The sequence below is a fragment of the Lissotriton helveticus genome, chromosome 1_1 (assembly GCF_964261635.1).
Source record: "Lissotriton helveticus chromosome 1_1, aLisHel1.1, whole genome shotgun sequence".
NCBI classification, from domain to species: domain Eukaryota; kingdom Metazoa; phylum Chordata; class Amphibia; order Caudata; family Salamandridae; genus Lissotriton; species Lissotriton helveticus.
This window is the reverse complement of record NC_136057.1, coordinates 1390974647-1390987166: the sequence shown is the minus strand read 5'-3', so window position 1 is coordinate 1390987166 and position 12520 is coordinate 1390974647. Positions and strand designations below refer to the sequence as shown.

At 44.4% G+C, this 12520-nt stretch overlaps 1 protein-coding gene across 3 annotated transcripts in view; it reads right to left on the bottom strand.

Moving 5' to 3' along the window:
• MICALL1 (MICAL like 1) overlaps positions 1 to 12520 on the bottom strand; it is a 363438-nt gene that overhangs the window by 324585 nt on the left and 26333 nt on the right. For 2 of the 3 annotated variants that reach the window (XM_078684158.1, XM_078684159.1), the window contains exon 3: positions 5426 to 5474. The exons of the other annotated variant lie outside the window; for it this stretch is intronic. In XM_078684158.1, coding sequence (XP_078540284.1) covers positions 5426 to 5474 — 49 coding nt within the window. The remainder of the gene's footprint in view (positions 1 to 5425; positions 5475 to 12520) is intronic. 3 annotated transcript variants of the gene reach the window in all.

Genomic DNA, 12520 nt, shown 5'->3' with positions numbered 1-12520 from the left:
CGCCACACCGATGCTGGGAAACAGACCTGGAATGCACTTGCACGGATAAGGAGTGCAGGGCCATTATAGAATACCCTGCGATGGTCCCACGCAATGTGCATTTCTGTCTTATACAATACAACATACTCCGCAGGGCTTATCTCACTCCTAATAAGATAGTTCTTTATTACCATCCAACTGACGCCGTCTGCCCCCGCTGCTCCCTACCCGACGCTGGCCTGCTAAACATGCTCTGGAGATGTCCCTCCCTTCACCAATACCAGCTGGGTGTGACCTCTCGCCTGGCAAACTGCACAGAGAGACCCATACCTCACACCTTGGAGGTCTGCTTGTTAGGCAAGAAACATAGCTGCACAACTCCTGGCCAAGCGATTGATCACCCGTAGCTGCAGGTCACCCGCACCTCCTCCGATCACTGCCCGGGCCTGAGATGGAGCGTGGCCTCACACAAAGAAGACACACAGAGCCTCCGTAAATACCCATTGGCATCTAGCTTGGTGCCATCCTGGCTGATTTCAAAACTGCTTTGACGCCTGCTGACAAAAAACCTGGGGCGCCTTGTCTCCAGAGATTGCAGACATCCACTGGCTGCAAATTTATCACTAGGAATGCATGTTGCTCTCCCCTGAACATCCTCACTCCCTATATAACAACTGACGCTTCTTTTTTCATTTACACTGTTTCTATGTGAGGGTGCTCATTTACCCTCTCCTCCTGCTGTAATGTGGCACGCGCCTGATGTTTGTACTCCCTGTTTGATTTACATTTTTGCTATTTCTGTTTCAAATATTGCTCATTGAATCTGCTGACTATTGCCATGATACCTTCGACTGTTAACACTGGATATATCATGTGTCACACAACTGTTAAATATGAATGTACTATTTGAACTCAAAAAGAGTCAAACAACAAAACAATGAGTCCATCACAGTATGGCATAAGTAACAGTACCAATCCAAACTTGGCTGCAATGAGAATAGACATTAGTATGTAATAAGGCACCAACGAGGAAAAGGCATTGCTAAAAATCTCATGTTCTCATCAAGAATTGAGAGCACTTCAACTCAACATGGCTCATATGAGAATCAGTGGGCAGACCCAAAATGGCTCTAATGAGAAAAGGTGTTGGTAAATCATAGCAGAGTGCCTATGCATCAGTGCGAATCTCAACATAATAATATGACTGAGTCATTAATAACAATCTGAACATGGTTTTAATACCAACTAGCATTTGTACATCACAATATGTATCCAAAGAAAATCAATATCAATTACAATAACAAAACTTGCCTAGCGGGAATGTTTTTTTTTTTACAATCACAACATAGCCCCTACGAGAAGCAGTATCAATGAAAATAACATGTCTACTACTAGAATTAAGATCAGTAACAATCACAACATGAATATTTTATTTATTTATTTTTATTTATTTGCAATTTATATTGCGCGACTAAACCCGAAGGTGTCAAGGCGCCTAACCAAAAGGATCAAAAAGGCAGAACACAACTACAGGTAAGCCTGCACAAAAAGACGAGTTTTCAGGGCAGTTCTAAATTATTGTAAAGTGGGAAGGGACCTTAATTCCAATGGGAGGGCATTCCACCACTTTGGGGCCAGATTGGAAAAGGCTTTACCACCCCATCTAGTTTTCCGGATGCGTGGAACTGAGAGAAGCAGTCGGTTGGAAGAACGAAGATTCCTACCTGGACTATAACGAGACAAGATGGATCCAATTCCAGTAGGGCTGCTTTTTGCTAGGGCCTTATAGACCATACACAAGGTCTTAAAGAGTATACGGTCCTCAACAGGAAGCCAGTGAAGCTGCTTCCTGGCAGAGGTAGCCGAGGCACAACGGGGTAGATCCAGGACAAATCTGGCCGCTGCGTTCTGGACCACCTGCAAGCGCTGCAGCAGACTTTTATTCAGTCCCGCATACAGCGCATTGCAGTAGTCCAGACGGGAGCCAAGGAGAGCAACAGCGAGTTGTTTCCTTGCCTGCTGTGAAAGGTAGTGCCTAATTTTCCTTAGTATGCGGATGATACCCCAACAGGTAGATACAGTCCTGTTAACCTGTTGGCACATACTGAGGATGGGATCAATCATAACCCCAAGATTTTTGGCTGAGGAGGTAGGATCAGGACGGACTCCCAATGAGTCTGGCCACCACTCAGCTGACCATATCTCCTCCTTTCCTCCAAACACCATCACCTCAGTCTTCTCCCCATTCAGTTTCAATGAGTTGTGAATCATCCATTGGCCGACTGCCTCCATACAAGATCTAAAATTGGAGGCAGTCGACGTAACTGACTGGGAGAGAGAGACGAGGATCTGCGTGTCATCCGCATAGGAAACTACCTCCATCCCAAAAGATCGAATTAGTCTGGCAAGGGGGGTCACATAGATGTTAAAAAGGGTCGGGCTTAGCGCCGACCCCTGCGGGACCCCACATTGCACAGACAGGGATGGAGATAGAAATTTACCCAGCATCACCCTTTGCTCTCTGTGATCGACGAAAGAGGTTAGGAGCCCCAGGGCCGCCCCCTGAACCCCAATCTCCCTCAGGCGAGATGTTAAAACCGAGGGAGAAAGGGTATCGAAGGCAGCCGTGAGGTCTAAAAGGATCAGGAGGGAGGTCTGTCCCCCATCCACACGCGTGCGGATATTATCAAGCACTATGGTGAGGGCTGACTCGGTGCTGTGTTCCCTCCTGAAACCATGCTGGGAAAGATCCAAACAGCCCGAACTCTCCACGAAGGCAGCAAGATGTTTATTTAAATGAGCTTCTAACATCTTCGCGGGAGCCGGGAGCAGTGAGATGGGGCGAAAGTTTTTTAATACCCCGGGGTCAAGGGAAGATTTCTTGAGCAAAGGTTTTACTACAGCATTTATCCACTGCTGGGGAAAAATGCCATCCCTCATCGCCCTATTCATGATGTCAACAAGAGGGGGTAAGAGGGGTTCTCTACACTGCTTGAGGATCTTTAGCGGGCAGACATCTAGCGGGGAGCCGGATTTAGTTTTATTGAGAAGGATCTCTAAATCCTGTAGAGAGAGGGGAGGAAAGGATTCCAAGTCTCCCGACAGGGGTCTCTCCGCGAGAGCGGGGACCAGATCAGCGGGAGCTGGGGGCTCGGTAGTAAGAGATCTCTGCGACTCCAAGGCGATGTAAATGTCCGATATTTTAGACTGAAAAAAGGAAGCTATACTATCGCAGAGCTCCTGAGATGCAATTACTGGGTCCGGGGTCTGAAGGGTTGTAAGAGAGTCCACTATCCTAAAGAGCTCTTTAGGAGAAGAAAGTGAGGTTGTAAGGGCCGTGAAGTATTCTTGTTTGGTCCTAATCACTTCCAATTTGTATTTCTTTATCAAGATCTTGTGGGCTTCCTTGTCCTTTTTTATGGAAATATTATGGAAATTGCAATAAATAGCAAATGTACACTGACACTATCTCAAATACAGTTTTATTCTTACCTATTTTGAAAGCTCAATTCCAAAACTGATCTCAGAGTGCAGTAACTCTATAAGTGAAAAACTGCAATGTCTTTAGTGACAAAGAATGGAAGTCCACAATGTAGGGTTACAAACAAGCAAATCCCCAAATTTGACGTTTTAGATGACTAAGTATAAATCTCCGCTCTAAGAGCGTTGGTAAAAACAAGTTTCTTTGCCTGGGAGGGTGATCCAATGGGACCATGAAGGGCGAAAGTACCACTCAAGGAGAGTGGAAGGCCCAATCGTAGTCCGTGCCCTACGCAAGTATTGATCAAAAAAGTTGGACAGGGCTGTTCCTGGAAGAGGTAGTGTGCTGGTCACAGGGAAGAGGAAGTGTGGTGGTCGGCGTGTGTAAGCCTACCATTGGGTATCCATTATGTTGGGTGTAATTGCCTCACACACCTTTGCAGGTGTCATGCTTCATCATAGGCAGTGCTCCTCGTTGGGTAGGCAGTGCAATACCCAACGGGCACACCTCAAAGAGGGGCTCTTTAGCAGAGATCAAAGTATAAATCTCCGCTCTAAGAGCGTTGGTAAAAACAAGTTTCTTTGCCTGTCCTTGGTCTGAGTGCCCAGGATTAAAATAGGGGTAAAACAGGATCACACTGCAACTCATGAACTAGTACTTTGGCCTTAATCGGATCTTCAAGATGGCCTGATCATCACTAGCCAAATGTGTGTTCCTGCCATGCCCGGTTTCCTAATTTCCTGACATAAATTCGCAGAAGATAGGTAATGTGTTTGGAATAGGTGTTCTTGGCTCATGAGGGTAAAGGTTAGGCTGTTGAGATACAGAACTTCACATTCACTTCAGTCACTTCCGAAACCCCTTCCAATAATGATTCGGTCCCAGGAAAAATCTCTAGTAATATGCAAGCAACCAAAATCCATGTGGCTGACATCTTTGCCCAACCTGGTGTTGTCCTTGGCCAAAGCTAAACATGCTTAACTCTCTTCAGTGTTGTCTTCCGAGGTAGGGAAATCATATGTGCCCATGCTGATTTTTTTATCTGGCAGACACAATACGTCATCCATTTAGTTTTCATCCCATGGATATCCTGGAGTGCGTTCTGAATAAAGGTTTCTATGGGTGTCATGTATCCGGTAGCCAAAGGTAGTCCGGGAATATAATGTTTTTGTTCCCCTCAAAAGTTCTGCTTATGCTCCAGCCATAAATAAGCCTTTGCCATCAGCATGAACTTCCAAAAGCTGATGATATATTGCTCTGAGGAAGAGGGTCACCACCTTTGTAAGTTCTTCAATGCTCTATTTTGTCTTTTCCAATAACAAGACAGATGAATAAACAATAGTGCCCTCCATACCTTGAGTATCTGTCTGTTCCAATTCATTGGTCAGTTTTGTCCCACTATGCCTCTAACTAACAGAAACAAATCATCAATTCCAGATCCACCCAACAGGTAGGTGTAGTCTGAAACGGACATTTTGAAGACAACTGCATCAGCACTACATGGAACAAAAAACAGTACTGACCATTTGGCTATTTTATGTAGCCTTGAGAACATTAGATTAGTTATTTATGATAGCAATCATTACCAAATCAAAGCAGAGGGGACAACCACAAATGGCAGCCTACAAGCTGTTTTAAGCAGCACAGCCTTTTTGACAGGCAAAGTCATGTGAGGCACAGTTTCTGAGGCAGGTGTCACAACAAATACAAGTGCTATCATGTAAGCTCTGTCAAATGAGGCACTGTCTGAAAACCACCGCCTACTCAGGAGTAGGCATTAAGCAGGAAGCAGCAATGACATATCATTTAGAATAATGGCCAAACACATACGGGCAGCACACAGTTTGGAAAAGCCACACAAGCTTTCACCATGCATGTGGGCACAGATGCAAACAGCGTCAATCACACAATCCCATTGCAAGCTGGGCAAATTTCTCAGCTGAGGCTGATGTACCAGTCACTCACCAATCTGTTGTTTTCGTAGACATTCTCCTTGGAAAGCGAGTCAAAATCTCTACAAAAAACGAGAAACAAATGTCAGACACAATGAGATGGGAAGTCGAAAGACCTGACAAGGACATGAGTGACCAGGTGAGGATACAGAGGAAACACACAAGGAGGCAATAAATGCATGTTAAGACACTACAGAGGCCACAAAAATAAAATCTAGACAAGAAGAGGAGGAAACAAATACAAACCACTTCCTCTATCCCCTGCAGTAAGGGAGATGGAGTCAGCTGAAAAGGAGGCATACTCCCAGTCTAAGGTACAAACTAGAAAGGGAGCTAAAAGATGTGATAACGAGACAAAGCAATTCAATGTGACGTAAGAGGGAAGCTCCAATGAGAGTGAAATTGGATAAGGAGAGAAAGGCCAAGGGGGAAGAGAAAAAATGTAATGGACAGAAAAAACAAACATGGAGACAAAGACCTGCGAATTAGAGAGAGAGACCTCTGATAAGCCGCTGCACACCAGTAACTGAGACAAAATACATCATAAAGAGATGAAGACCTAATGAGAAGAGATCTGACAAGGAGCTAAAAGACCTGACAAAGGAGCAGAAGACACAACAATGACAGTTGCAGGGGAACAAAATAACTTCTGAGAGTAAGTCCAGGCAAGGACATGAAACATCTTACGAGGAGACCAAAAATCTGCAGCGTTAATAGCTGTAGGACCTTGCTACGCCCATCAAGTCAAGTTACATGGTGGAGCATTGCTCTCAAACGACTCAAAAGTTTTGCTTCATTCACCAGAATTGTTAAAGTCGGTCAGCCAGTACTTTCACTCAATCTGAGTGACACGCCAAGTTCGTCAATAAGGCACAGGTGTGGGATTTTAACATAATACAGTGTCAATGTTGGGAAGGCGGTTCTGGATGAATTATTCGGGTTCCACAAGCATCATCCTTGACCTGCTCGAACACATGGAGTGCTGAAACTTTTTATCCTGGTCTGCATCTAAGGTCACATTCTTTGGAGTCCACCTTTAAAGGCAATTACAATCTAACTATACTTTCACAAGTGATTCTAAAGTAAAAGACCTACTGCATTGTGCTCTGATTATTCCATCTTTCTGTATTTTATAAGACAATAAGATTTATATCTGTATTTTGAGAAAAAAAACAGTGTCTGTCATTGCTTGCTGCTTGGGATGCTGACAATCTGAAATCCTGACTCTCAGAATTTTGCATTATTTGAAAAATGTTGTATCGGTGAAGCCAGCTTGGGCGCTATCTCTCCTCTTTAATATTCTGAAGAAAATGGACAGGCTGTAGGACATGATTCTAAGAGGGTTATGGTCTAACCTGCACAACAGATCCTACACAGCTTAGATGTGAAACCTCTCCTCTGATCTGTTGCCACCACACCATGGCTCCATATTGACCCCTACTCTATTTAGCCCATATAGAGAACCAGTCAATGAGATGTTCAGATAAATTGGCCTAAATATACAAGAATATGCTGAAGATATTCAGCTCTCTATCCTAATCAGTTCTGCCCAAGACGCTGTTAATCTGAAGAAAGTCATTAAATTAATACAGACATAGCTCTCCAAACACTTCTTAAAGTTTAATCCACACAACACTGCAATTCATTCTCATGTCACCGAACAACATGATGGCAGCCCTTGAATGGATCACAGGCACAAAACTCTTAGGAGTTAGAACACTGACAGTAAGTTACGGTAGATCCCTAGGTTTTAAATGTAAAGACTAACTCCAATTAATCATGTTAACAAGACCATGAAGAACATATATGCATAATTAACACCCTAAATACCTGACCTCTAAAGAAGATCAACTGCCCTTAACAAGCATTTGCAATGTAATAGGTCTCGCATTTACGCATGTTTAAGCTATTGGCATTGTAAATGACAATGCCATTTATTTATATTTTAAAAACAAAAATAAAAGGCATTGTTTTTTGCAATGTCAATAGGCCAAACACGCATAAATGCGAGACCTATTGCATTGCAAATGCTTGTTGGAGTATATATCCACTTTGAGCTATTGACATTCAAGGACACAACCTGGAAAAGGGCACATTCTAAGAAACAGGGCTGCACAAGCCAGTCACACATAGAAGGGACAAACTACAATCATGCAAGGGCACTTGAACCCAAAGTGAGAAGGCATGCTATGCTCAGACACATGCAGGACTGAGGCAAGGGAGGACACGGGAAGGGCAGAGGACGAACTACGAGTCAAAAGGAAAGGGCAAAAGATCAGCACTCAGGAAGAGCAGAGGGGCTGGCAGGCAAGAGGCACTAAACCAACATGTGTCAACTCGATCTCTCTTGACCCAGCGAGGATTAAGGAACTTGGAGGCACTGAACTAACAAAATGTGCGGAACGCCTCTTATGACCAGAGAGACGGAGAGTGCGGGTGGGCGTAACTGTTTTCTGTAGTATAATTCCACTAAATTATAGCAAAGTTACACATTATTTTAGCAATTTTGCGTCGAGTAACGTAAAAGTACTGAAATTACTCAGGATTACTCTGGCCAGGCTCAGTTGGAAAGTGGAGAATTATTAAAAATAAATAGGCAGGAAGGAGAGGTCAAACAAGTAGGGCACGATCGGGAAGATCTTGAAACAGGTATGCTTGAAAGTGGTACTCTTGAAAAGTAAGCTGGTGAAAAAGGTATGCTTGAAAGTGGTACTCCTGAAAAGTAAGCTGAGAGACTCAGGGTGAGATTGGGGTAGAGCTGAAGTGAAGAGACGCCATAATTAAGAAAAAAAGGGTGGAGAGACCTTGAGGAAGACGAGAAGTAACTGAGAAAAGCAGAGACAAGCAAAGGATAGAAAGAAAAGATTGAAATTTGTCCTGTGTGCCTTGTCCAATAACCGCCTTCCCTTAGAAGGTCAGAGTAGGCCATTTGCCCCCTCCGCACGCCCCTAGCTGGAAAACCGTGGGCACAAATAAGGGAGGACAGCAGCAGTTTCAAAACTGGTTGACTTCGCCATCTATAAGGATGTCCCCATTAGACTCCCTCAACAGATTGAAATATAGAACACGAGAGGGGGCTATTCGGACATACACGCGTCGTCAGGCACCCAAAGTCGGCTCCCCCAATCAGGCTCGGCTGACACCGGTGGAATGAGCTCATAGAATGCTAGAGGTGACTGAACTTAGACTAGAGATTTTCAGAGAATTTCCTCGATTTGGAGCCAAGTGTCCGCCTCCCTCCGCCGCCACCGGACAGGATTGTAGCCGCACACGGAGGAGGAAGAGGCGTCACAGACACTAAATGAGTAATGTTTGCTTGGAGAGAGGGCACTACATATGGTAATGAACCCCCAGGTCTGTGCTGTGCCCCCTGCAGCTCACAGCTTATTCCGTAGCATGCGCCTCCAAGACATGTGAAAGGCACCAACCTTCCAACTTGGATTAGCCACAGCCTACTACCGTAGGCCCACGATAAAGGGAAGAACATCCTTCCTCCATCACTGGATATCAAGCTGCGCCTCGCGCAGCAGGGAAGTTGTGGAGGTCTCCTCTGCACACTTCTCCCTCTCACAAAGTTCTCTGCTTGTTTGTTACCGCCCTGTCTCCTTTCCGGAGGCCCATCCGGACTGGATCCTTTGCTTCACGGCTTGCTTAGATCACACGCCCCCTTTAGATAAGAAATTCCTTCAAGACAGCCGTGAAGCTGACGATCCAGTCCGGATGGGCCGTCCAAAAGGGAGACAGGGCGGTAACTAAGAAGCATCCTTTTCAATGGGAAGCCAGGGTTTAGCATAAACGCTGACGCGACCCAATGAAAATGATGGCCGGGGCTGCAAGTCCCCTTCTGAAATCTCCTGATCACATTAGGTCTCGCAGTGTGGCTCTTCAAAAACATAAGGAAAACCAAGCGCACCTCCAGAGTACTGAGATTACTGAACTGGTTCTCTGTAGAGAAAAGCTGCAGTCAATACAACATGCGCAACATGTAAAGCTATACATCACAATACCTCCAGTTACCAAGCTCATAAAAAGCACTTTTAGAAAAAAAGACTACAGAAACGAAAAGGTCTGCTATCTTAAAATTCAGAAAGCAAAGATCCCTAAACCAGCAATTCTCGGAGTCAGCTCCTTGTATATGCAGCAATGTTTGTTTCCCAGAGCTGAGGAAGGCTTTTTCAAACTTACATTCAAGAACGGAATGGTAGAACTACTATTCCAGCATTAATCAGCCTGTCTCACCATATTGGTACCTACAATCCACTAAATACAGATTCAATCACATCATATCATCTATAGGTAAAGTATTGCCCAGCTCATACCTTTGCACAGATGTGTATGGAGTATCTTTCACGACCTCGTTTTCATTTGTACTTTTGTCTATATGTTTACTTGGGTCTCATTATATGTTGCACCTCTAATCTTGACTTTAAAATGTATTTTACGAACTGCCTTGTTTTGTTCTTTATATATCTTAGCAGTACAAGTTTATTCATAATCTCATCCCCCAATCTCCTTTAAAGCACACTGATATCAACATGAAGTGGTCTGTTCTATAGAGACCTTCATATTAAAACAGTATTTTGGCTTTGTTAGCTTTTGTTTTATTTATTTTTGTAAACCTGTATTGTTGGGGTAGCTGCCACGTCCTCCCCAATTTAAAAAAGAAAAATAATGGCTAAAAGCAAACATTTTTTGTTTTCAAGCAACATACAGTGCCATAGTAATCACGGGCACTGAAGAGAACTACTTTGGGTGGGGATGTGCTCATTGTGAAAGAACACAGTGTCATAACTCAGTGAATATATCCAGTGGCTGGAGTGGGCTGGCCCACTGCCCCATATTGTATGCTGTAGTGGGCTGAAAAACAAATCTGAATGACAACAGGCCAATGGAGGAAGAGGGCTAGTTAAAGCTGCCCTGCTAAGTGCCACGCATCGGGCGTTGGTCTACCGCATTTCAGTGCCTGCAAATGCACTGTCACACATTACTCTCAGGTTCTGCATTAATTGTTCAAAGCGGCCGAGAGCATGGCTCATTACACTGTGCATTCTGCTGCAATGTGTTCATGCTCGCTGTTCCAGGTTCCCCGGTGCTGTTCAGAGATCATGGGATCAAAGAGAAAATAAAAGGTAGCCTCACAGCCCTGGGCCTGGCTTCTTTTGATCATGTGGCTGTGAAAGCAACGCCAAGCCCCCTCGTCACTTGCTGTGCTGCCTTTAAGCCCTGCCGCCTACTGTCAAAGAGAATGTGATCATATGTAATGTGACTGGTGAACGTGTAAGGCGCTCCAATACCTTTGGATCAAGTTAGCACTATATAAAACTGTAAAAAATATTTATATATTTGTAATATTGTGCTTTCCAAACACTTAAGAGCGGTTGAAAAACAAATGCAACTGTGGCAGCTTAAAAGTTTATTTCGAGCTTAAGCAATGTGCTCTGCGTATCTGTAATTTCTGCAAACTTCAACCTTTCCCCACTGTTTATATTTTATTTCTTGAAGAAATGTGGAAACAAGTTTTTTTCTGTTTTCCCCAAATTTAGGCTACTTTTCATGCCCGTTTCTGTTTGTGCGCTCTTTCTAGTTGGATGTTACCCTCCGCTCCTTCTAAGCTGCTGCTTTTTACGACTCACTGGTTTCACTTGGTCCTCACATGAAAAACTGGATCTCTGATCTACGAATTGCAAGGTTCATGTAACAAGTTAGCAGGTAAAGAGATAATAAATTGTGCAGAATAAAAAGTGAACAAAACACGGACAACCATACTTGGTGTCAGCCAGTGAAGTCAGCCTCTTTTGTTGTAGTCTAGTCATCTCCTTCAACGTGGCTGATGATGAGCCAGTGTCCCTTCCCTGCTCTGGAAGAGTAGGTTTGGTGAGTAATGTTCTTGTAGTGAGACTGCCTCACTCTCTGCTGCTTATTCTCTCCTACCTCATTGAAGGTTTCAGAATGAGCCAGTCCTGCACAGCCTGCTCCCCTCTCTGGCCCTCAGTGAATACCTTTGGGGTGCAGTGTCCAAGAGCCTTGTGCAGCTGTTCCTCACTCTCCTCCCAAGTTAAAGGCCTCAGGGCTTTTTCTTTCACTGGCTTGTGTAAAAGGTTCTGCAGCACACTCTGCCCGTAAGTGATAGGCCAGGAATTGGTGTGAGAGGCTGGGCATGTGCTGTCATGTCTGCACGGTCAGAGAAGGCCTCAGGGGTTAGTAGTGAACTTAGTGTCAAAAGCTGATCCTGTGCTGCACTGCCTGTCCCATGACTGAAGGCCTGGTGATGGGCCTTAGTGTCAGACACTGGGCCTGTCTCTCACTCTCTGCCCCCTAAGCGAATGTCTCAGACACTGGACCTCTGCCGATCAGTTTGCCCCCTCACCGAAGGCCTCATCTGGGACAAATCTCAGTGTTAAAGGCTGTTTATGGCCCATTCTACCAGATCTGTGCCAACCTCTGTTCATCAGTGAAGCTCTATTGCCCAACGCACACTCATGAAAGATCAGGGAAGACTTTATTCTCAGTTGAGGCTTTTTCCAGAACTTCTCATAGCTAAAATGTGGAACATTTCAGATCTTTATTTTTAGATGAACTTCATTGTTTGGTTTTAATCTCATTTAAGTATCGCTCAAAGTTTCCCTCTTTTGGCAAAACATGGTCACTCTTGCAGACCATGAAAAACGTTGAAATTGTCACAAATCAGCAGCCTGAAAACTTGGCAGCAATGCGAGTACATGACTTACGGGTCAGTCATCAAACTGTTGAACCAGCTGCAAGGCACAGAGTAAAACTGCACTTCAACGACGTCAAGTACGGCTCAGGTAAGCGGCTGGCACATGACCAGCAGCTAATGTTAAATAGCATGGTTCCTACTTTATATAACAGTACAATCAGGTTACAAGGGCACTAGGGCTAGTGCCCTTCCATTTTTGGTGCTTTGTAGCAGTTTTAAGATCTTAAAATTTCTCATTGCTCAAATGGTCTTACAGTTTTTCCACTGGATTAGCTTTCCAGGTCGCTCCTCATTCTAAACATTTACCCAGTTCTCATAAAGACCTGCTTTTCAGACTTAGATTGGCCCTCACCTAACCCTTGCAAGTCGAAACGTTGAGATTCTGTACAG